At 43.5% G+C, this 26,746-nt stretch overlaps 1 protein-coding gene across 6 annotated transcripts in view; it reads right to left on the reverse strand.

Moving 5' to 3' along the window:
* Nucleotides 1-17,983: 17,983 nt before the first annotated feature.
* Nucleotides 17,984-26,746, reverse strand: part of LOC141057365 (tRNA N6-adenosine threonylcarbamoyltransferase, mitochondrial-like) — a 212,344-nt gene continuing 203,581 nt past the window's right edge. For all 6 annotated transcript variants that reach the window (XM_073553949.1, XM_073553951.1, XM_073553953.1 and 3 more), the window contains one exon: nt 17,984-18,279. In XM_073553949.1, the coding sequence (XP_073410050.1) occupies nt 18,201-18,279 (79 nt within the window). In that variant the 3' untranslated portion in view covers nt 17,984-18,200. The remainder of the gene's footprint in view (nt 18,280-26,746) is intronic.

The raw sequence follows: 26,746 nt of genomic DNA on the forward strand, positions 1-26,746 counted from the left end.
TTTTGGGCAGTGGCCGAGGTACCAGCGGGGTCCATGGCCTGATTATACTGTGGTGACTCCTGGAGTGGACCCTCTGGGTTGTGACACCAATCCACCCTGGGCGAGCTGACACAGTGAGGACTACCCCCTATACAGGGAGCGTCAGCGGCAGACCCTGGGGGGTAAAGTACCATGACTGCTGGAACCAAGTGGCCAGCTCACAGAAGACACGAGAGTGTGTCTAGCAAGATGCTTGTGGGGACACGCAGGATACAGGAGTGTGCAAAGCATGGACACCGGCACGCTGGGTACAGGAGTTTGTAAAGCATGGACACGGGGACACGCAGGGTACAGGATAGTGCAGAGCATGTACACAGGGGCACGCTGGGTACAGGAGTGCATATAACGTTCATTGACAAGCACGCCCGAGTACGAGGCAAAACAGAGCACGTGCAAGGAAGCACGCCCGGGTACAAGGCAAGGCAGAGTGCGTGCTGGGAAGCACTCCAGAGCAAAGAGCAAGGGACCTGAGTACAGAGAGCAGCCAAGCGGGGACTAAGCAGGTCTAGCAAGGAAGCCAGAATGATAATCAGGCACCGCCCACAGGAAGAGGCAGCCTGATATAGGGCATGTGTGCTGGGACTTCTGGATCAGGTCCTCCTGGACCATAGAGACATCGCAAATGGCACGACTGCAGTCAGGCTATGGGGAAGCGCATGCGCACTCAAAAAAGTTGAGTGTACAACCAGTGACAAGCGCGGAAGGTGCGCATGCGCACTCGACGGGACCCCCAGACCGGCCGTGATACTGGAAGTGATTACGTCGGGCGCTGTGCCCCGGGTCCAGGGGAATGCGGTGAGAGCGGCATGACAGTATCTCTTTTATGCTCTATGTCCCCCAGGTGTTCTTCAACCCTCAGCCTAAACTCGTTCATGGTTTCTCTGATGTATTCCAAGACCACACTCACATGTAACCTTGCATACAAAGCCTTTGTGCAGTGCAGCAATTAATAAAATCTGATTGTAAATTCCTTTTGTATAACGTTTCCTCTGGAGGTTTTTGTGGTGGCGATAAGGACAGGCCATACATTTTCCACATATAAAACACCCTTTACTATTGGAGTCAAGTCACATCTGTTTTGGTCCAGTGAAATGGCTATGGATGAGTCTATCCTTTAAAGATCTGTCACTTTTATATGCAACCCGTGAATAGGGGTCAAGACACTCACAGATGTCTGTATCCATTTTAAGCATGGGCCAATGTCTAGCGTGAATGGATCTGACTTTGCCCCATTTGAATAATTGAAACACACAGTAATCTCCAGCGATCTCAGGCAGGAAGGTAGTTATAAAAAATATTCCTTTATTTCTTTTCGTTAAAAGAACATGTTACAGGTAGTGGATGCTAAAAAATGTTACAGGTAGTGGATACCCCAATGGATGGTAAAAAAAGACTCTTGAGTTGAAACGCGTTGGACTTTTTACCATCCACTGGGGTATCCACTGCCTGTAACATGTATTTTTAACGAAAAGAAATAAAGGAATATTTTTTATAACTACCTTCCTGCATCAGATCGCTGGAGATTACTGTGTGTTTGGACTTGTATCCACCAGGCCAGGGCGGCTCCGTGCGACGGTGTGGTTCTTGCTATCCGGAGGATGCTAAGGGGTGAGCTGAAACATTTTTTTCAATTTGAATAATTGGTGATAAATCTAGTTAGTGCCTGATTCAGATCTGCAACCAGTAGACAGCAAGTCCGTCCTATCCTCAGATTTTGCTTTTTTTGTAAGCCTCTTTAGAACTTTTTTCGAGTACTCTTTCTGAATGAATCAATCCTTTGGTTCCTTAGCACTCTTTGTTGTTGTGTAGAATAGGGAGCAGGTCACTGAGGGATCTGTGACTGGTCAGAAGCCATACACATGAATACCTAATCAGAACACCACATGAAGACCCCCACAGTGCCACCCCAAAAGCACAAGCATAGCTAAGGGCCCCGTCACACATACAGTTGTGGCCAAAAGTATTGACACCCCTGCAATTCTGTCAGATTATAATACTCAGTTTCTTCCTGAAAATGATTGCAAACACAAATTCTTTGGTATTATTATCTTCATTTAATTTGTCTTAAATGAAAAAACACAAAAGAGAATTAAGCAAAAAGCAAAATATTGATCATTTCACGCAAAACTCCAAAAATGGGCCACACAAAATTATTGGCACCCTCAGCCTAATACTTGGTTGCACAACCTTTAGCCAAAATAACTGCGACCAACCGCTTCTGGTAGCCATCAATGAGTTTCTTACAATGCTCTGCTGGAATTTTAGACCATTCTTCTTTGGCAAACTGTTCCAGGTCCCTGATATTTGAAGGGTGCCTTCTCCAAACTGCCATTTTTAGATCTCTCCACAGGTGTTCTATGGGATTCTAGTCAGGACTCATTGCTGGCCACCTTAGAAGTCTCCAGTGCTTTCTCTCAAACAATTTTCTAGTGCTTTTTGAAGTGTGTTTTGGGTCATTGTCCTGCTGGAACACCCATGACTTCTGAGGGAGACCCAGCTTTCTCACACTGGGCCCTACATTATGCGGCACAATTTGTTGGTAGTCTTCAGACTTCATAATGCCATGCACACGGTCAAGCAGTCCAGTGCCAGAGGCAGCAAAGCAACCCCAAAACATCAGGGAACCTCCACCATGTTTGACTGTAGGGACTGTGTTCTTTTCTTTGCCTCTTTTTTTCTCCTGTTAACTCTATGTTGAAGCCTTTGCCCAAAAAGCTCTACTTTTGTCTCATCTGACCAGAGAACATTCTTCCAAAACATTTTAGGCTTTTTCAGGTAAGTTTTGGCAAACTCCAGCCTGGCTTTTTTATGTCTTGGGGTAAGAAGTGGGGTCTTCCTGGGTCTCCTGCCATACAGTCCCTTTTCATTCAGATGCCGACGGATAGTATGAGTTGACACTGTTGGACCCTCGGACTGCAGGGCAGCTTGAACTTGTTTGGATGTTAGTCGAGGTTCTTTATCCAACATCCGCACAATCTTGCGTTGAAATCTCTTGTCAATTTTTCTTTTCCGTCCACATCTAGGGAGTTTAGCCACAGTGCCATGGGCTTTAAACTTCTTGATGACACTGCGCACGGTAGACACAGGAACATTCTGGTCTTTGGAGATGGACTTGTAGCCTTGAGATTGATCATGCTTCCTCACAATTTGGTTTCTCAAGTCCTCAGACAGTTCTTTGGTCTTCTTTCTTTTCTCCATGCTCAATGTGGTACACACAAGGACACAGGACAGAGGTTGAGTCAACTTTAATCCATGTCAACTGGCTGCAAGTGTGATTTAGTTATTGCCAACACCTGTTAGGTGTCACAGGTAAGTTACAGGTGCTGTTAATTACACAAATTAGAGAAGCATCACATGATTTTTTGAACAGTGCCATTACTTTTGTCCACCCTCTTTTTTTATGTTTGGTGTGGAATTATATCCAATTTGGCTTTAGGACAATTCTTTTTGTTTTTTTCATTTAAGACAAATTAAATGAAGATAATACCAAAGAATGTGTTTGCAATCATTTTCAGGAAGAAACTGAGCATTATCTGACAGAATTGCAGGGGTGTCAATACTTTTGGCCACAACTGTAGCGATCTTGCTAGCGAGATCGCTGCTGAGTCACAAGTTTTGTGATGTAACAGCGATCTCACCAGCAAGATTGCTGTGTGTGACAGCGATTAGCGACCGGCCCCCCTGCCGGTATCGCTGATCGCTGTTGGAAAGCCCTGGACATTTTTTTGGTCGCTGGTCTCCCTCTGGCCAGCACGCATCGCTGCATGTGACAGGTGGGAGACCAGCGATCAGCTGGTAACTAAGGTAAACGCAGGGTTTCTAAGCACAGCGCTGTGCTTAGAAACTCTCTGTGTACTTTAGTTACCAGCGCGCTGATGCAAGGAGCTGGTAACTAAGGTACACATCGGGTTTCTAAGGGACGCACGTCCCTTAGAAACCCGATGAGTACATTAGCTACTAGCTCCCTGCATCAACGCGCTGGTAACTAAAGTACACAGCGACACCGCGCGCTCGGCGTCACTGGTCCTGATTGCTGGTGAAGCTGTCTGTTTGACAGCTCACCAGCGTTCATGTAGCGACTCACCAGCGATCCTGACACGTTGATATCGCTGTCGGGATCGCTGGTGAGTCGCTATGTGTGACGGGGCCCTTAGTCAAAAGTGAAAATAAAGATTAAACAACCACCACAAGATGGACTTCATCAACCAAGGAATCATTTTAGTGTAACGTTGCCGACCTGACATTGTTTGTAAGTTACTAAGCACAATCCTGCTGACAGATTCTCCTTATTGTCTCCAACTAGAATCTGGTGAGATTGTTCTAATTTGTTTACACTTTGTCGCAGGAAGTCACAGGCATTGATTTTGACTAATGTGTATAAATTGCTGTGAAGAAAGAAATTTGAGTATTTTTAGAATTTGTGTGTAGGTGATTCTTTTTCAGTGGTTATAAAATATTTTAATAATTGTACACGCCTTGCTATTTAAGATATGATTTAGTTGTACTTACGAGAATCTGCATAGATGTATAGGGGTTCATTGCCCCATTTTTTGTATCCAACTTGCTACTTTATGATACTGCATAACACAATCACCATCTGCCATCAAAGATGCGGGTTCGTTTTCTGAGCGCTTAGCAAAGGCACGGAGAAGACATATGACAGCTGTGACGGACTCAGCTCCTGCTGAGCCCATTTTTTGAGTGGACCCTCTGGGTCATGGCACCCACCCACCGAGGGCAAGCTTACGTTGTGAGAATCCACCCCCTATACAGGGAGTGTCAGGGGCAAGACCAAGGGGGTGAGCCACCACGACTGCTGGGACCAGACGGCCGGCTCAGGGGACACTAGACGAGTGTCTGACGACAAGGACGAGCAGGAAGCAAAACGAGACAAGACGTAGGTGCAAGGTAACTTCATTAGGATAACTCAGGATCACATACAGTTTAAACAAGCAAAACATGCAAGGTGCGCGCGTGGGCACGCCAAGGTCCATAGCATGGTACGTGCCAGGTGGCACGCCTAGGTACAGGTAACGGCACGATGGCATCGGACTCCGGACTGCTGGCAACGATCGACATCATCAAGGCATCAGGCTGCGGACATCAGCTCCGGACGTCAGGCCGCAGTCATCCAGCTCATGATCTCTGGAAGCGATCGGCAGGTTCCGGGCATCCGGCAGGCAAACCAGGTTCCAGGCAAGGAGGCACGACAGATATCCGGGCATGGTGCGTGATAGGGAACACGCTGAGGTCCAAGGCTAGGTGCGTGTGTAGGGGACACACCAGGGTTCAAAGCTAGGTGCAAGGCAAGGTGCGTGTGTAGGGGACACGCCAGGGTTCAAGGCTAGGTGCGCGTGTAGGGGACACGCCAGGGTTCACAGACGAGACAGGGTGCGTGTGTGGAGACACGCCAAGGCATGAGACAGAGTGCGAGTGTAGACACACACCAAGGCACAAGGTACGAGACAGAGTGCATGTGTAGAGACACACCAAGGCACAAGGTACGAGACAGAGTCCTGAGCGTGCAAAGGGCACGCCAGGGTCAGGCGAGGCAGAGTCCTGCGCGTGCAGAGAGGCACACCAGGAACAGGGTTCAAGGACCAGGCAAGACAGGAATCAGAGCAGAGCAAAGTTAACAAAGAGTTGTGCAAGAGTAGCACGAAAAGGCACAGTGCGAGAACCAGCGTGAGTGCAAGGGAGCACGGAGACCACGGCTGGGAGCGCCGGCAGGTGGTACTGACGATGGCAGTTGCAGACGGGCACGACTAGAGGCGGCACCTCCGCGGGGCCACGCAGCCAGACCACTATAGCACTGGACGGGGCACGGCTGAGGCACACAGGCGAGCACGGCTAGAGGCGGCACGGCTGAGGCACACCAGGCAGGCACAGACGACCAGGCACGTGCAAGGAGGCACGGAGCCACAAGGCAGGGCTAGGCAAAGACACAGGACAGAGACACATACAGACAGTATGGCAAAGCCTAGTGCAAAAAGTGCAAGGGCGCACGAAATGTCAGGGACAATACAAAGAACAAGGCAGAGACCTGTGCATGCAAAGAGCATGCCAGGGACAGGGACAGTCTAGCAGCGGAGCATAGGCCGAAGCCCAGAGCCGGGCCAAGGCAGGGCCTTGGGACTAGACAAGGTACACAGGCGAGGCAGAATCCTGCGCGTGCAGAGGCACGCCAGGGACAGGCGAGGCAGAGTCCTGCGCGTGCAGAGAGGCACGCCAGGGACAGGCGAGGCAGAGTCCTGCGCGTGCAGAGAGGTACACCAGGGACAGAGACTCGGAACAGAAGCAGACAAGGACTACAAGGCAAAGCAGAGCAGGGACAGAACATGGCACGAAGGACAACACAAGACATGACAAGACAAGAGACGGAATACGAGCACGGAGCGTGTGCAGAGATGCACGACAGAGCAGAGTGCAAGGGCACAGAATAGAGGGAGCGCCCCACAGACCAAGCAGCCATGCAGGGACACCACACAATACTCAGGCCCTGAGCATAGGAAGGGGCGGCCTGATATAGGGCATAGCACCTCCTCTTCCAGGTCAGGACCAGGGGAGCACTTCCGGGTTCAGATCCACAGGATAACAGAGCACAGTCACATGATCAGAGTTCCAGACATGACGAGATGATTACCGAACCAGACAGTGCAGGATCTTTAGGAAACGTCACATGATCAGCGTTTCAGACATGACGAGATGATTGCAGAACCAGACAGTGCAGGATCCAGGCAGGGACACATGATCAGGGATCCTAGACATGACGAGAAGATCACAGAAGGCAGAGCAGAAATGCAGGCATCCTGCAGCTCAGACATGAGGTGAGTGTGCACACTGCTCTAGCGAACATGCAGGACAGCAGACAAGATATGCACATGCACAACGCTCCAGGAGTTCTTGAGACAAAACAGACATGGCAGACATGACAAACATGGCGGACATGACAACAGCAGTGCGTCCAATGTCAGAAATGTGTTTAAAATGAAACCTGTCATGCTTCTGCAGCTGCGATCCATACCGAGATGCAACATGCTAAACACATATTTGCTATGGTCATATCTGTAATGAACCAAACTATAAAATTATCATGCTTTTTATCCTACCCATTAAACACCGTAAAACATAAATACTTTCCAATTCACTGTTTTTATGTCACTTTGTCTCTCAAAATCTGGATTTAAAAGTACATTTAAAAAAAAATCACATTCACCCAAAAAATTGTATCAATAAAACTAAAAAGGGAAAAAAAGCTATCAGCTGTTGAACAGCCGTGAGACACGCAGCTGCAACAACTCGAACATCGTATTCCAGCACGTCAAAAATAGCCCACAAGCACACTCAATAACACCTTATCCGAGCACACTCACTCATCACTAATTATAATGCACTACTGTTCATAAACCTACTTTTCTCACTAGAATTAGCATTGCATTTCCTACAACTACATGTTTTACTAGGAAATGTGAAAATTTTAGGGTTGGTTTAAACCTAAATTGGCCACTTATATACACAATACAATTTTATTTACAGTGATCTTTAATGTTTTATTCATTGCATCCATCACAGAGACATAAATGCCATACCAACCAGATTTACACCTATACTTGTATATACTTTTAGTCAAAACCTGATAAAAATCTATTTAATTTAAAAAATACACATATATATAACAAAAATCAAATAGATGCAGTCTTGAAAACAAAACAGATGAGCTTTTCTTTTCTTTATTTAGAACACATCAGTAATTTTCTATTGAAATAAAGAAGCCCTCCCAATACATTTTTGATTTGCTTAACTTGTATAAATGTGTGTGTGTGTAATGTAGTGTAAGGTTGTTAACCCCTTCACGCTGCAGCCCTTTAGTTTTTATGGCAATATGGCCATGTGAGGGCTTATTTTTTGTGGGACAAGTTGTACTTTTGAACACCATTGGTTTTACCATATCGTGTACTGAAAAACCAGAAAAAAAATCCAAGTACAGGGAAACTGCAAAAAAGTGCAATTCACACAACTGTTTTTTGAATTTTTTTTTTACCATGCTCACCAAATGCTAAAACTGACCTGCCATTATGATTCTCCAAGTCACTACGAGTTCGTAGATAACATATGTTCTTTTTTATTTAAGTGGTGAAGAAAAATCCAAAGTTTGTTAAAGAAAAAAAAAATTGTTTCATTTTTTTGAGACCCGTAGCATCTCCATTTTTTGTGATCTGGGGCTTATTTTTTGCACGCCGAGCTGACGTTTTTAGTAACATTTTGGTGTGGATATGATCTTTTGATTGCCTGTTATTGCATTTTAATGCAATGTTGCATTAACAAAAAAACTTAATTCTGCAATTTTGAGGGGGGTTTTTGCTACAATTTACAGATTGGATTAATTTTTTTATATCTTGATAGATCGGGCAATTCTGAATGCGGCGATTCCAAATATGTGTATTTTTACATTACTTTATTTTGAATGTGTCGAATAGGGGGTTTGTTAAGCTTTTATATTTAACCCCTTCATGACCAAGCCTATTTTGACCTTAATGATCAGGCCATTTTTTTGCTTAAACGCATCCTAGCGATTCTGAGAATGTTTTTTCGTGACATATTGGGCTTCATGTTAGTGGTAAATTTAAGTCAATAATTTTTGCGTTTATTTGTGAAAATATCAGAAATTTGGTGAAAATTTCGCAATTTTCACATTTTGAAAATTTTATTCTGTTAACCCCTTCACCCCCAAGGGTGGTTTGCACGTTCATGACCGGACCAATTTTTACAATTCTGACCACTGTCCCTTTATGAGGTCATAACTCTGGAACGCTTCCATGGATCCCGGTGATTCTGACATTGTTTTCTCGTAACATATTGTACTTCATGAGTGATAAAATTTCATTCAAATAACTTGCGTTTATTTGTGAAAAAAACGGAAATTTGGCGAACATTTTGAAAATTTCGCAATTTTCCAACTTTGAATTTTTATGCCCTTAAATCACAGAGATACGGCACAAAAAAAACTTGATAAGTAACATTTCCCACATGTTTACTTTACATCAGCACAATTTTGGAACCAAATTTTTTTTTTGCTAGGAAGTTATAAGGGTTAAAAATTGACCAGCGATTTCTCATTTTTCAACATCATTTTATTTTTACGGACCACATCACATTTGAAGCCACTTTGAGTGGTCTATATGATCGAAAATACCCAAAAGTGACACCATTCTAAAAACTGCACCCCTTAAGGTGCTCAAAACCACATTCAAGAAGCTTATTAACCCTTTAGGTGCGTCACAGGAATTTTTTGAATATTAAAAAAAAAAATGAACATCTAACTTTTTTTCACATAAAAAATACTTCAGGTTCAATTTTTTTTATTTTACCAAGGGTAACAGGAGAAGTTGGACTGGAAAAGTTATTGTGCAATTTGTCCTGAGTACGATGATGCCTGATATGTGGGGGGAACCACTGTTTCGGCGCATGGCAGACCTCAGAAGGGAAGGAGCGCCGTTTGACATTTTCAATGCAAAATTGGCTGGAATTCAGATCGGACGCCATGTCACGTTTGGAGAGCCCCTGATGTACCTAAACAGTGGAAACGCCCCACAATTGACCCCATTTTGGAAACTAGACCCCCCAAGGAACTTATCTAGATATATGGTGAGAACTTTGAACCCACAAGGGCTTCTCAGAAGTTTATAACGTAGTGGTACAATTAAAAAATCATATTTTTTCCACAAAAATGATCTTTTCACACCCAATTTTTATTTTCCCAAGGGTAACAGGACCCTAAAAGTTATTGTGCAATGTGTCCTGAGTACGCTGATACCCCACATGTGGGGGTAAACCAATATTTGAGCGCATGGCAGAGCTCGGAAGGGAAGCAGCACCATTTGACGTTTTTGGCTGGAATTGAGATCGGACACCATGTCGCGATTGGAAACCCCCCACAAATGACACCATTTTGGAAACTAGACCCCCCAAGGAACTTATCTAGATATGTGTTGAGCACTTTAAACCCCCCAGTGCTTCACAGAAGTTTATAACGCCCGGGCGTGAAAATAAAAAATTTGTATTTTTTTCCACAAACATGGTCATCTTAGTCACCAATTTTTTTTATTTTCCCAAGGGTACCAGGAGAAATTGGACCCCAAAAGTTGTTGTCCAATTTGTCCTCAGTACGCTGATACCCCATATGTGGGAGAAAACTACTGTATGGGCACACGTCGGGGCTCGGAAGGGAAGTAGTGACGTTTTGGAATGCAGACTTTGATGGAATGGTCTGCGGGTGTCATGTTGCCTTTGGAGAGCCCCTAATGTACCTAAACAGTAGAAACCCCCCACAAATGACCCCATTTTGGAAACTAGACCCCCTAAGGAACTTATCTAGGATGTGTGGTGAGCACTTTGAACCCCCAAGGGCTTCACAGAAGTTTATAATGCCCGGGCATGAAAATAACAAAATCGTATTTTTTCCACGAACATGATCAATTAGTCCCCAATTTTTTAATTTTCCCAAGGGTAACAGGAGAAATTGAACCCCAAAAGTTGTTGTCCAATTTGTCCTGAGTACGCTGACACCCCATATGTGGGAGAAAACTACTGTATGGACACACGTCGGGGCTCGGAAGGGAAGTAGTGACGTTTTGGAATGCAGACTTTGATGGAATGGTCTGCGGGTGTCATGTGCGTTTGGAGAGCCCCTGATCTACCTAAACTATTGAAACTCCCCACAAGTGTCCCAATTTTGGACACTAGACCCCCCACAGAACTTATCTAGATGTGTGGTGAGCACTTTGAACCCCCAAGTGCTTCACAGAAGTTTAAAGCGCCCAGACGTGAAAATAAAAAAATCATTTTTTTCCCGACAAAAATATTTTTGCCCCCAATTTTTTATTTTCCTAAGATTAACAGGAGAAATTGGACCCCAAAAGTTGTTTTGCAATTTGTCCTGAGTAGGCTGATACCCTACATGTGGGGGTAAAACACTGTTTGGGTGCATGGCAGAGCTTGGAAGGGAAGGAGCACCATTTGACTTTTTCAACTCAGAATTGGCTGGAATTGAGATCAGATGCCATGTTGCATTTGGAGAGCACCTGATGTGCCCAAACAGTAGAAACCCCCCAATTCTAACTCCAACCCTAACCCCCACACACCCCTAACCCTAATCTCAGCCCTAACCCTAAACCTAGCCCTAACCCTAATGGGAAAATGGAAATAAATACATTTTCTTTTAATTTTATTATTTTTCCCTAACTAAGGGGGTGATAACGGGGGGTTTGATTTACTATTTATGGCGGTTTTTATGTTTGGCGGCTGTCGCACGCTAAAAGACGCTTTTTATTGTAAAAATAGTTTTTGCATCACCACATATTGAGCGCTATAATTTTTCCGTATTTTAACCCACCGAGTCATGTGAGGTCATATTTTTTGCGGGACAATTTGACGGTTTTATTGGTACCATTTTCGGGCACGTGACATTTTTTGATCGCTTTTTATTCCGATTTTTGGGACACTGAATGAACAAAAACCAGCATTTCATGAATTTCTTTTGGGGGGGTGCGTTTACACCGTTCCGCGTGCGGTAAAATTGATAAAGCGGTTCTATTCTTCGGGGCAGTATGGTTACAGTGACACCTCATTTAGGTCATTTTTTTATTTTTGTCGGTTTTATGCAATGAAAACTATTTTATATAAAAAATAATTATTTTTCCATTGCTTTATTCTGTGAGCTATAACTTTTTTATTTTTTCGCTGACGATGCTGTATGGTGGCTCATTTTTTGCGGGACAAGATGATGTTTTCAGCGGTACCATGGATATTTATATGCGTCTTTTTGATCGCGCGTTATTGCACTTTTTGTTTGGCGGTATGATAATAAATCATTTTTTTTTGCTTCGTTTTTTATTTTTATTTTTTAAGGGGTTCGCTAAAGGGGTTAACTAATGGGAGTTTTATAGGGCGGGTCGCTACGGACGCGGCGATACCTAATATGTATACTTTTATTGTTTTTGTTTTTTTTTTATTTAGAAAAATTGGATTTATTGGGGGAATATTTTTTTTTTTTTTCTAATTTATTTGGCGATTTTTTAAAAAAATTAACACTTTTTTTTTTCTTTAACTTTATTACGTAGTCCCAGGTGGGACATCACTGTCCTGTGACAGATCGCTGATCTGTCACATTACAGATCACTGTGAGAGATCAGCGATCTGTCACAGGCACTGCTGCAGACTTCCTCATGCCTGCGCTTTGCAGGCACTGAGGAAGTCAGCTCCCTACAGGCCCCTGTCGCCATCTTGGATTCGGGGGCCTGTAGGGAAAGAGACCCCCGCAGCAGCGCTGCACATTGCGCTGCCGTGGGGGGCTCAGGGAAGCACGGGGTTAACGTGTCGGGGGCGGTCCGTGACCGCCCCTGACACATAGTGCCGGGTGTCAGCTGTGATAATCAGCTAACACCCGGCCGCGATCAGCGGCGCTCACCACATGGGCGCCGCTGATTGCGGTAGACGTACTATCCCGTCCATGGGCATAGGGGCCCGGGTCCCATGGACGGGATAGTACGTCGGATGTCAGGAAGGGGTTAAACCAGAGAGTTATGTGACACAAAATAGCTACTAAATAACATTTCCCACATGTCTACTTTACATCAGCACAATTTTGGAAACAAATTTTTTTTTGTTAGGAAGTTATAAGGGTTAAAAGTTGACCAGCGATTTCTCATTTTTACAACAAAATTTACAAAACAATTTTTTTGTAAGGGACCACATCACATTTGAAGTCACTTTGAGGGGTCTATATGGCAGAAAATACCCAAAAGTGACACCATTCTAAAAACTGCACCCCTCAAGCTACTCAAAACTATATTCAAGAAGCTTATTAACCCTTCAGTTGCTTCACAGGAAGTAAAGCAACGTGGAAGGAAAAAATGGACATTTTAATTTTTCCAACAAAAATTTTCTTTTATCATCAATTTTTTCATTTTCACATGGGCAACAGGATATAATGGATCCTAAAATTTGTTGGGCAATTTCTCCTGAGTACACCGGTACCTCATATGTGGTCATAAACCACTGTTTGGGCGCACGTCAGGGCTCAGAAGCACCATTTGACTTTTTGAATGGAAAATATGCTGGAATATTTAGCGGTTGCCATGTTGTGTTTGGAGAGCCCCTCTGGCCTAAACATTGGAGCCCCCCCACAAGTGACCCCAATTTGGAAACTAGACCCACCAAGGAACTTATCTAGATGCATAGTGATCACTTTGAACCCCCAGGTGCTTCACAAATTGATCCGTAAAAAAAAAGTACTTTTTTTTTCACAAAAATTTTCTTTTAGACTCAGTTTTTTCATTTGCACATGGGCAACAGGATAAAATGGATCCTAAAATTTGTGGGGCAATTTCTCCTGAGTACACCGATACCTCATATGTGGCCATAAACCACTGTTTGGACACACGGCAGGGTCCAGAAGGGAAGTTGCGCCATTTGACTTTTTGAATGGAAAATTAGCGCCTATCGTTATCGGACACCATGTCGCGTTTGGAGAGCCCCTGTGTGCCTAAATGGTGAAAACCCCCACAAGTGACCCCATTTTGCAAACTAGACCCCTTAAGGAACTTATCTAGATGTGTAGTGAGCACTATGAACCTCCAAGTGCTTCACAAAAGTTTATAAACGCAGAGCAATGAAAATAAAATCATTTTTTTCCTCAAAAATGATTTTTTAGCATGCTATTTTTTATTTTCACATGGCTAACAGGAGAAATTGCACCACAAAAGTTGTTGTCCAGTTTGTCCTGAGTACGCTGGTACCCCATATGTGGGGGAAACCACTGTTTGTGCGCACGGCAGGGCTAAGAAGGGAAGGTGCACCATTTGACTTTTTGAAAGGAAAATTAGCTCTAATCGTTAGCGGACACCATGTTGTGTTTGGAGAGCCCCTGTGTGCCTAAACTTTGGATCTCCCCCACAAATGACCTCATTTTGGAAATTAGACCCCCTAAGACTGGTTTCACACTTGCATTTTTTTGCGCTGGATTTTAGCGCTAAAAAATGCATGCTTTTTTTTCCTATATTTTGCATGGGATGCGCTTATGTGCGCATACACATGCGTTTGTATTCGTTTTTCCGCGCATGAGTTTTTTTGCAGTATGCGCTCGGGCACACAAAATGCATCCTGTTGCATTTTTTGGGCGTCCGACTTGCCTCAAAAAAACGCATGCGCGTGCAATGCGTTTTTTTACAGCAAGACACCCATTATAAGTCTATTGGTGCGCATATGTGTGCATTGGCATGCTTATGTATGCGTTTTTTTGCGCATGCTTTTTTTTACCATTAGACAATGGAATTTAGGGGTTTGGGTTAGAGTTAGGGTTAGTTAAGGGGGTTTAGGGTTAGGGTTAGCTAGGGTTTAGGGTTAAGGTTAGGCTTTGGGTTAGGGTTAGTAGGGTTTGGTTAAGGGTTAGGGTTAGTATGGTTTGGTTAAGGGTTAGGGTTAGGATCAGGGTATGGTTTGGTTAAGGGTTAGGGTTAGTAAAGTCATGGTTTCGGTTAGTGTGAGGGGCCACCTAATGTTGGAAAAAAACGCAAACGCGGTAAAAACGCATACAAACGCATAAAAACGCTGCGTTTTTTTCATGCATGCTCATAAAAATGCTAGAAAAAAACGCAGCATTTGTATGCGTTTTTTCAATGCGTTTTTTTGCGGAAAAAACGCGCTGCAAAAAAAAGCAAGTGTGAAAGTAGCCTAAGGAACTTATCTAGATGCACAGTGAGCATTTTGAACCCCCAGGTGCTTCACAGAAGTTTATAACGCAGAGCCGTGAAAATAAAAAATATTTTTTTCCTCAAAAAATTATTTTTTAGTCCGCAATATTTTATTTTCACAAGGGTAACAGGATAAATTGGACCCCTAAAGCTGTTGTCCAGTTTGTCCTGAGTACACTGGTACCTCATATGTTGGGGGAACCACTGTTTGGGCACACGTCGGGGCTCGGAAGGGAAGTAGTGACATTTTGAAATGCTGACTTTGATGGAATGGTCTGCGGGCATCATGTTACATTTGCAGAGCCCCTGATGTACCTATACTGTGGAAACCCCCACAAGTGACCATTTTGGAAACTAGACCCCCCAAGGAACTTACCTAGATGTGTAGTGAGCACCTTGAACCCCAAAGTGCTTCACAGAAGTTTATAAACACAGAGCAGTGAAAACAAAAAATCATTTTTTTCCTCCAAAAAATGATTTTTAGCCCGCAATTTTTTTTCCACAAGGGTAACAGGATAAATTGGACAGCAAAAGTTGTCCAGTTTGTCCTGAGTACGCTGGTACCCCATAACTGTGGGGGAACCATTGGTTTGGCACACGTCAGGGCTCGGAATGGAAGTAGTGACATTTTGAAATGCAGACTTTGATGGCATGGTCTGCGGTCGTCATTATGTTTGCAGAGCCCCTGATGTGCCTAAACAGTAGAAACCCCCCAAAAGTTACCCCATTTTGGAAACTAGACCCCCCAAGGAACTTATCTAGATGTCTGGTGAGCACTTTGAACCCCCAAGTGCTTCACAGAAGTTTATAAAGCAGAGCAGTGAAAATAAAAAAATCATTTTTTTTCCTGCAAAAATAATTTTTTAGCCCCCAATTTTTTATTTTCCCAAGGGTAACAGGAGAAATTAGACCCCCAAAGTTGTGTAATTTGTCCTGAGTACTTTGATACCCCATATGTTGGGGTAAACCACTGTTTGGGCACACGGTGGGGCTTGGAAGGGAGGGAGCACCGTTTGACTTTTTGAACGCAAAATTGGCTGGAATCAATGGAGGCACAATGTCACGTTTGGAGACCCCCCGATGTACTTAAACAGTAGAAACCCCTCAATTCTAACGCCAACTCTAACCTCAACACACCTCTAACCCTAATCCCAACCATAACCCTAACCACAAGCCTAACCCTAATTCCAACCCTAACCCTAATTCCAGCCCTAGCCCTAGCCCTAAGGGAAAAATAAAAATATTTTCTTTATTTGTGCCTACCTATGGGGGTGATAGAGGGGGGTTTATTTACTTTTTATTTCATTTTGATCACTGAGAGTTTATCACAGTGATCAAAATTAATTAATGGAATTTGAAGTGGTGGACACACTGCTCATTGCCCGCCAATTTTCCAAGATGGCGGCGCCCATGATCCGGGACTGCGGGACACTGGGAGCGACAGCAGCACTATTCAGGTACCGGGGGTGGTGGGGGGGGGGCGGAGGGAAGGCGGGGGGAGCAGATGATGACAGCGGCGGCACATCACCGCTGTCATTCATTGGCGGGGGCCGATCGCCCTGGCCAGCCGGTGTGTGGGGGGGATCAGATAACAGTCTCCAGCCATGTCCGATGCTACTGCAGCATCGGCCATGGCTGGTTTGTAATATTTCATCAATTTTCATTGATGAAATGTTACTATCGGTATGATTGGCTGTTTCACTTTTAACAGCCAATCAGAGCGATTGCAGCCATGTGGGGGCGAAGCCACACCCCCTGTGGTGAAGTACAAAGCCTCCTGTATCTGCGGGTCAGGTGACCTTTCATTGACCCCGGTCACCTGACCAGCAGGGGGGCTTTAAAGTCATGACACAGGGTATGCGTCATTGGTCGGATTGGCACCGACTTTCATGACGCATACGCTTGTCACTGGTCGGGAAGGGGTTAAAAAACTTTAAAACCTTTTTTTTAACTTCTCACTTGCTTCGATAGTCTCCATAAAAGCTGCGATAATCCGATCACTCCTGCTACACACAGGCGATGATCAGATCACCTCTGTGTAGCAGAAATGCTATGAGCGACGTCTGCTGGGTAGTGCTCATAGCAATACGGAAATGACAACCACAGGGGTCTGCTGTAGATCACTGGTTGTCATGCCAACCCATCGGTGACCCACAGTCATGTGACATTAGCGCCGATGGGCGGAATTAGTGATGCACTTCTGGCAATATCACATTAAATGCCGCTGTCAGAGGTTGATCACAATTCCACCCATGGCTATTAGAGGCACATGTCAGCTATTCAAAACAGCTGACATGTGGGGAAAAAGATGTGGGCTCTGCCCCTGAGCCCACATCAAAGTGACAGACATAACATGTGCTGTACGTGTACGGCGCATGTCGTGAAGGGGTCAATATATTTACCAATTGCTGCTTTCGCTGGTTTTCAGTTGATACCTCATAGGTTTACATTGTAAAAGTGACTTTAAAACTAACACATGGAACCCATGAGGGTTGTAATGATCACAGAGAGTGCTACCACAACCGTGGAGTCATTGGGCCCACCAAAGTCAGCACTATTTACAGTCGAATTGGCTAGTTTGGATACACATTATGCTGAAATGTTTTGTGGTGCACCGGGACCACCAGCTTCCAGTGCCGCAATAGCTATAGTAGCTGCCAGCGTATCACAGGCTGACAGCTGATGTTGGCGTGCCCATTGTTGGTGATGTATGACGTCACTGCCATGGGCCACTCGCACACCCTATGGAGGTGGAAGATGGCACTGCTTGCCACAGAAATGAGGACAGGTAAGAATTGCTTTTTTTGTTTAAATGTGTTTTGTAGAATGCCAGGAAGGAGAATATTATAACAGGAAGGGGACGAAGACAGGGACATTATTAAAGGATGGGAGCCAGAGTGGTGGAGATTACTGTAGGACGGGGTCACATTATTGTAAAATGAGTCCAGAATGCTGGGCTTTATTACAGCATAGGTCCCAGGATGAAGGACATTACAGGACATGGTACATTTCTACAGGATGGGGTGCATTACAGACTGGGGGACAGGAAAAACTACATTATTAAAGAGGCCTACAAGTTTGTCAAACCTGCCGGTTGAGGACCCACAGGATTCCAGTTACAAGACTAGACCTCTGTGAGAGGCTGCACATCAATAATAGAAGTCACATGTTCCAGAAGAAGACCGAAGCAAAGCTGGAAACTGGAGAAGATATTTATTATATCACATTACAAACACATCTACACAGGTTTAACTAATAAAAATATTATTGGAAGAGCTTCTATAAGAAAAATATAAAAGTACAGTTGGATTGTTGCATTCACTGAAGAACTACAATTCTTGCTGACCAATTCAAATGTAATAAAACTTATTTTTTTTTATTTTGCCAATTAAAATGAACAATGATTTAAATTTACTTCATATTTTTAAGAGCAGGCAACTTGATTGCAGCTTTCCGAACTTGTTCCGAGATGTCTTTTCCAAACAAAGCTCTAAAAGGAAAATAATAATTTGACTTTAATTAACATGTTTAAGACCAAATAATAGAACTCTGCAAGGGAATGCATGGATTTCATCCGCACTGCCCAAATGATGAAATTCCAGAAGGTTAATAAAGTTTGACAGTGGTTTATTCTACGCGTTTCAAGATTTTTTGCAACCTCTTCTTCAAGTATTTCCTGAAGAAAAGGTTGCAAAAACCTTGAAACGCATAGAATAAACCACTGTCAAACTTTATTAACCTTCTGGAATTTCATCATTTGGGCAGCGCGGACGAAATCCACGTACTCCTTTGCAGAGTTCTGTTTCATATAGTCGGTGACCGACTTGTGGATCTGCAGCAGCCCTTATCTATACATGCTTTGAATACCTACTACCAGGTGAGCAGTTTTCTGTCAAACCGCTTACTTGGGATAAGACCCTATATTGCGCTTGTGTCTCCCTATTTCCTCACAATACTATAAGACCAAATAATGAATGGTCTACACAGAAATTTTGTTGAGTGATGGATTTTATAACAAATTACAAGTAAAGATGGGCGTTCCCCTGGATGTCCGGGTCGAACGGGTTCAGCCGAACAATTATAAAAAAGTTTGGGTACCAGAACAGTACCCGGATCCCATTCACTAGAATGGGGGGCCTGAACATCCAGTGTTTGACATGCTGCGCATCTTTACCACCGGTCAGACAGCTGCAGTTCCCATGCTGTCAAATTATAGCTTGAGCAGCAGCTGTATCAGCGAGAACAGACAGCGGATGATGGAAATTCATCAGCCAGCACCTGCACTCTAAATAGTTTTAAAAATAAACGGAGTAAATTCCCCTGTATTTTTGATAACCAGCCAGGCAAAACTGACAGCTGGGGGCTGCAACCCTCAGCTGTCAGCATTAGCAAGGCTGGATATCAAGAATAGATGGGTCCCCATGCTGTTCTTGTAATTATTAAAATAAATATTTTTAAAAAACAGCCTGGGGTCCACCCCATTTTTGACAACCAACCAAGCTAAAGCATACAGTTGGAGGCTGGTATTCTCAGGCTGATAAATGGCCACCGATATTGACCCCCCTCAGCCTAAAAATAGCAGGCTGCAGCCACCCAGGAAAGGCACATCTATTAGATGCGCCAATTCTGGCGCTTTGCCCAACTCTTCCCACTTGCTCTGCAGTGGTGCCAAGTTAGGTTCATGTTTGTGGGGTTGATGTCACCTTTGTCTGGTGACATCAAGCCCACGGGTTAGTAATGGAGAGGAGTCTTTAACCCCCTAACCCCCAACGGTGGTTTGCATGTTAATGACCAGGACAATTTTTACGAATGACCACTGTCTCTTTAGGAGGTAATAACTCTGGAACGCTTCCTTGGTTCCCGGTGATTCTCATGTTTTCTAGTGACATATTGTACTTCATGATAGTTGCAAAATTTCTTTGATATGACTTGCTTTTATTTAAAAAAAAAAAAGCGGAAATATGGCGAAAATTTCGTAATTTTCCAACTTTGAATTTTCATGCCCTTAAATCACAGAGATATGTCACATAAAATAATTACAGGAAAGATGTATATCTTTGCACTGTGTTAGCCAGTAGATAGAAAAATATTCAGAACTGAGAGTCCTCAGTGGTTGATACCTTTTAATGGCTAACTGAAAAGATGGTAACACATTGCAAGCTTTCGAGACTACTCAGGTCTCTTCTTCAGCCTACCTAATACAAAATCTGAAGAGTCACATATTTATGCACAATACAACACAGAAAAAATGCAATGGATAAGACAAGTGACGTGAAGCAGAACTATCAATATGGGAGAGGGAGAAACATAAATATTGGACCAGTACATGGATAAGGAGTCCGGATTTTTTATAGTCCTCTGATTGGGTCTCCTAATGTGTTGTGATGCCCCCACCAGGTCTTGAAAGCAAATTCCTTAATTGATGTAAAAAGACATAAATCCATGCAACACATTCATTCCAGCACTGAGAGTGTCAAAGGTCGTCACAAATTTATACTCCCAAACACGTCTCGCTCTCTGAGATGTGAAGTTACCTTTCAACACCAGTAATTTCATATCCATGTTGCTGTGATCAGGGATACAAAAATGTTTTGCCACAGGTAGATCCATTCTTTTTTCTCTTATTGTGTGACGATGATCATTCATCCTTGTTCTAAGCTTTTGCCCTGTCTCCCCCACATACAGACATTTAGTACAAATAGTTAAGTACACCACATTAGATGTAACGCAGCTGAAAGTACCTGGGATCTTGTAGTCCTGATGTGAGTTGGGGATCTTTATCTTGTCCGTGGTCATTATAAATGGACAAGTTTTACATTTTTTCTGGATGCAAGGAAAGGTTCTTGCAGTTGTTGGAGAGGACAGGGAGCTTCTGACAATGATGCTTCTTAAATTTGGGGGCTGCCTAAAACACAGCAGTGGGGGGACTGGAAAAATGGATTGTAATCGGGCATCTTTTTGTAGTAAAGGTTGTAATTTCCGTGCAGTTCCCCTTAGCACTTCCAGATTTGGGTTGCAGGTGACTACTAGAGGCACCCGGTTATTTTCTTCTTTAGCTTTGTAATGTAGCAGGTGATTCCTTGACATTCTGGTGGCTCCTGTAATTTGGTTTTCAATTGTTCTTGGATGGTAGCCCTGATTCAAAAAGGTCTTTTTGAGGCGACCAAGGTGTTTGTCTCTATCCATGGGGTTGGAACATACACGATTGTATCTGATGGCTTGGCTATAGATAAGAGTTCTTTATGTGTTTTGGATGGAAACTGTCCCATTTAAGGTATGTTGGACGGTCGATTGGCTTTTGATACAGGGATGTCTCTATTTCATTGTTTTTTAGCTTAATGATGGTGTCCAAAAAGTTAATCTCAGTGCTGGAGTAGTTGAGTGTTAAATTGATGGTGGGATGAAATTGAATAAACTGTTCGTGGAACGTCTTTAGCTGTTGCTCAGACTCCGTCCAGATGATTAACCCCTTCATGACCAAGCCTATTTTGACCTTAATGACCAGGCCATTTTTTGCAATTCTGACCAGTCTCCCTTTATGAGGTAATAACTCAGGAACGCTTCAACGGATCCTAGCGACTCTGAGATTGTTTTTTCGTGACATATTGAGCTTCATGTTAGTGGTAAATTTAGGTCGATAATTTTTGCATTTATTTGTGAAAAAATCAGAAATTTGGTGAAAATTTAGAAAATTTTGCAATTTTCAAATTTTTAATTTTTAATTCTGTTAAACCAGAGAGTTATGTGACACAAAATAGTTACTAAATAACATTTCCCACATGTCTACTTTACATCAGCACAATTTTGGAAACAAAATATTTTTTGTTAGGAAGTTATAAGGGTTAAAAGTTGACCAGCGATTTCTCATTTTTACAATAAAATATACAAAACCATTTTTTTAGGGACCACCTCACATTTGAAGTCACTTTGATGGGTCTATATGGCAGAAAATACCCAAAAGTGACACCATTCTAAAAACTGCACCCCTCAAGCTACTCAAAACTACATTCAAGAAGATTATTAACCCTTCAGGTGTTTCACAGGAACTAAAGCAACGTGGAAAGAAAAAATGGACATTTTAATTTTTCCAACAAAAATTTTCTTTTAGCATCAATTCTTTCATTTTCACATGGGCAACAGGATAAAATGGATCCTAAAATTTGTTGGGCAATTTCTCCTGAGTACACCGATACCTCATATGTGGTCATAAACCACTCTTTGGGCGCACGGCAGGGCTCAGAAGGGAAGGAGCACCATTTGACTTTTTGAATGGAAAATATGCTGGAATATTTAGCGGTTGCAATGTCACATTTGGAGAGCCCCTGTGTGCAAAAACATTGGAGCTCCTCCACAAGTGACCCCATTTTGGAAACTAGACCCCCCAAGGAACTTATCTAGATGCATAGTGATCACTTTGAACCCCCAGGTACTTCACAAACTGATCTGTAAAAAAAAAAAAAGTACTTTTTTTTCACAAAAATTTTATTTTAGCCTCAGTTTTTTCATTTTCACATGGGCAACAGGATAAAATGGATTCTAAAATTTGTTGAAAAAATTCTCTTGAGTACACTGATACCTCATATGTGGTCATAAACCACTGTTTGAGCACACGGCAGGGTCCGGAAGGGAAGGAGCACCATTTGACTTTTTGAATGGAAAATAAGCTCCAATCGTTAGCGGACACCATGTCGCGTTTGGAGAGCCCCTGTGTACCTAAACATTGAAGCTCCCCCACAAGTGACCCCATTTTGGAAACTAGAATCCCTAAGGAACTTATCTAGATGTGTAGTGAGCACTTTGAACCCCCAAGTGCTTCACAAAATTTTATAACAGAGCAGTGAAAATAAAAAAAAAATTTTCTTCAAAAATGATTTTTAGCACACTATTTTTTAATTTTCACAAGGTTAACAGGAGAAATTGGACCACAAAAGTTGTTGTCCAGTTTGTCCTGAGTACGCTGGTACCCCATACGTCGGGGGGGAACCACTGTTTGGGCACACGGCAGGGCTCAGAAGGGAAGGAGCGCCATTTGACTTTTTGAAATGCAAATTCTAATCGTTAGCGGACACCACGTCGTGTTTGGAGAGCCCCTGTGTGCCAAAACATTGGAGCTCCCCCACAAATGACCCCATTTGGGAAACTAGACCCCCTAAGGAACTTATCTAGATGCATAGTGAGCACTTTGAACCAAGTGCTTCACAAAAGTTTATAACGCAGAGCCGTGAAAATAAAAAATATTTTTTTTCCTCAAAAAATTATTTTTTAGTGCACAATTTTTTATTTTCACAAGGGTACCAGGATAAATTAGACCACAAAAGTTGTTTTCCAGTTTGTCCTGAGTACGCTGGTACCCCATATGTGGGGGGGAACCACTGTTTGGGCACACGTCGGGGCTCGAAAGGGAAGTAGTGACATTTTGAGATGCTGACTTTGATGGAATGGTCTGCGGGCATCATGTTACATTTGCAGAGCCCCTGATGTACCTAAACTGTGGAACCCCCCACAAGTGACCCCATTTTGGAGACTAGACCCCCCCCAAGAACTTATCTAGATGTGTGGTGAGCACCTTGAATCCCAAAGCGCTTCACAGAAGTTTATAACGCAGAGTCGTTAAAATAAAAAATATTTTTTTTCCTAAAAAAAAAAAAATGATTTTTAGCCAGCAATTTTAATTTCACAAGGGTAGCAGAATAAATTGGACCCCAAAAGTTGTTGTACAGTTTGTCCTGAGTACACTGGTGCCCCATATATGGGGGGAACCATTATTTGGGCACATGTAAGGGCTCGGAATGGAAGTAGTGACGTTTTGAAATGCAGACTTTGATGGAATGGTCTGTGGTCGTCGTTACGTTTGCAGAGCCCCTGATGTGCCTAAACAATAGAAACCCCCGACAAGTGACCCCATTTTGGAAACTAGACCTCCCAAGGAACTTATCTAGATGCCTGGTGAGCATTTTGAACCTCCAAGTGCTTCACAGAAGTTTATAACGCAGAGACATGAAAATAAAAAAATAAAAAATTTCCACTAAAATATTTTTTAGCCCCCAATTTTTTATTTTCCCAAGGGTACCAGGAGAAATTAGACCCCAAAAGTTGTTGTGCAATTTTTCCTGAGTATGCTGAAACCCCATATGTTGGGGTAAACCACTGATTGGGCACACGTCGGGGCTTGGAAGGGAGCACCGTTTAACTTTTTGAACACAAAATTGTCTGGAATCAATGGTTGCACCATGTCGCGTTTGGAGACCCCCTGATGTCCCTAAACAGTGGAAACCCCACAATTCTAACTCCAACCCTAACCCCAACACACCCCTATCCACAGCCCAAACCCCAACACATCCCTAACCCTAATCCCAACCCTAACCCCAACACACCCCTAACCCTAATCCCAACCCTAGCCACAAGCCTAACCCTAATTCCAACCCTAACCCTAATTCTAACGCTAATTCCAACCCTAACCCTAATTCCAACCCTAACCCTCTTTCCAACCTTAACCCTCTTTCCAACCCTAACCCTAATGGAAAAATAAAAATAAAAGTAATTTCTTTATTTTATTAGTTGATCCTGTCTATGGGGGTGGCGGCGCCCATAGTCCGGGACCGCGGGACATCGGGAGCCATAACGGCACTCGGTGAGTACCGGGGGGTGGGAGAGGGGGCGATCGGAAGCCAGGGGGAGTGGAGGGAAGGCGGGGGATGATAGCGGCGGCACATCGCCGCTGTCATTCAGTGGCGGGGGGGCAGATCACCCCCGTTAACGGGGGGGTCGGATCGCTGTCACCAGCCATGTCCGATGCTACAGCAGCGTCGGACATGGCTGGATTGTAATATTTTATCAATTTTCATTGATGAAATATTACTATCGCTCTGATTTGCTGTTTCACTTTTAACAGCCAATCAGAGCGATCGTAGTCACGTGGGGGCGAAGCCACGCCCCCTATGGTGAAGAACAAAGCCCCCTGTATCTGCGGGTCGGGTGACCTTTCAGTGACCTAGGTCACCCGACCCGCAGGGGAGCTTTAAAGTCATGATGCCACATAGGCGTCACTGGTCAGATTTGCACCAGTTTTCATGATGCCTATGTGGCGTCATTGGTCGTGAGGGGGTTAAAATATCATCAATGAAGCATAAATATGTGACTCTTTAGATTTTGTATTAGTCTAGCCTGAAGAAGAGACCTGAGTAGTCTCGAAAGCTTGCAATGTGTTACCATCTTTTCAGTTAGCCAATAAAACGTATCAACCACTATTCTGAATATAAAATAATTAATAACATTTCCCACATGTTTACATCAGCACAATTATGGAACAAAAATGTACTTTTGTTGGGAAGTTATAAGGGTTAAAAGTTAAACAGTGATTTCTCATTTTTACAACACCATTTTATTTTTAGGGACCACATCACATTTGAAGTCATCTTGACGGATCTATATGATAGAAAATACCCAAAAGAGACACCACTCTAAAAACTGCACCCCTGAAGGTGCTCAAAACCACATTCAAGAAGTTTATTAACCCTTCAGGTGCTTCACAGGAATTTTTGGAATGTTTAAAAAAAATGAACATTTAACTTTTTTCACAAAAAATTTACTTTAGATCCAATTTTTTTATTGTACCCAGATTAACAGGAGAAGTTGAATCCCAAAAGTTGTACAATTTATCCTGAGTACGGTGATACCCCAAATATGGAGGTAAACCACTGTTTGGGCGCATGGCAGAGCTCGGTAGGGAAGGAGCGCAGTTTGACTTTTCAGTGCAAAATTGGCTGGAATTGAGATTGGACGCCATGTCGCGTTTGGAGAGCCCCTGATGTGCCTAAACAGTGGAAAACCCCCACAAGGGACATTTTTGAAACTAGACCCCCTAAGGACCATATTTAGATGTGTGGTGAGCATTTTAAACCCCCAAGTGCTTCACAGAAGTTTACAACGTACAGCCGTAAAAATAAATCATTTTTTTTTTTTAACAAAAATGATCTTTTTGCCCCAAATTTTTTATTTTCCCAAGGGTAACAGGAGAAATTGGACCCCAAAAGTTGTTGTGCAATTTGTCCTGAGTACGCTGATAACCCTTATGTGTGGGGTAAACCACTGTTTGGGCGCATGGCAGAGTTCGAAAGGAAAGGAGTGCCATTTTACTTTTCCAGAATTGGCTGGAATTGAGATCGGACGCCATGTCGCATTTGAAGAGCCCCTGATGTGCATAAACCGTGGAAACCCCCAATTCTAACTCCAACCCTAACCCCAACACACCCCTAAACCTAATCCCAACCCTAGCCCTAATCCCAACCCTAACCCTAACTTTAGCCTCAACCCTAACTGTTGTGAATTCTCTCTCTTCCTTCCCTCTGGTGATTACTGAAGGTAGTGGAGCTTGTCAGATTGACAGAGGGGTTGCGAGTTCTCTTTCTGGACTCCCTCTGGTGGTTACTGGAGGTAGTGGAGCTGATCTGATTGACAGAGGCTTGCCACCTGATGATAAGAAAGACGATTGGAGATCTGGGGTTTCTGATTGGGATTTAAGACAGCTGACTCCCTCTATCCCTGCTGGTGATTTTCTTCCTGTCCTGTTGTGAGTTCATTTTCCCTTTCACCGTTGATGTCTGATGAACTCCCTCTGCTGGTGAAGAGAGGTAGTGAAATTGAATGGGTTGGGAAGAACCTGTCATCTGAACAGGTGGAGCCCGATTGGACACCCGGAATCACTGAGTGGATATAAGGCAGCCGACGCCCTACAGGGGTGCTGGTGATCCTTTCTGCTCTGAGCTCTTGCAAACCAGTTCAGAACCTGTCTTCTGAAAGCTAAGTATTTGCTCTCTTATTTTTCCATGAGATATTGTCTGTTTACTTAGTGTTTGTGTTCTGCCAGCCCTTGTTGGTACAGGCTGAGCTCCATTTTTGTCTCTGGTCAAGTTGATCTTTTGCTCAGTCTTCAGAATATACCTGAGTGCTGATATAGT

This window comes from Dendrobates tinctorius, unplaced genomic scaffold (assembly GCF_039654945.1).
Source record: "Dendrobates tinctorius isolate UK_male_01 unplaced genomic scaffold, ASM3965494v1 ptg000204l, whole genome shotgun sequence".
Classification (NCBI taxonomy): domain Eukaryota; kingdom Metazoa; phylum Chordata; class Amphibia; order Anura; family Dendrobatidae; genus Dendrobates; species Dendrobates tinctorius.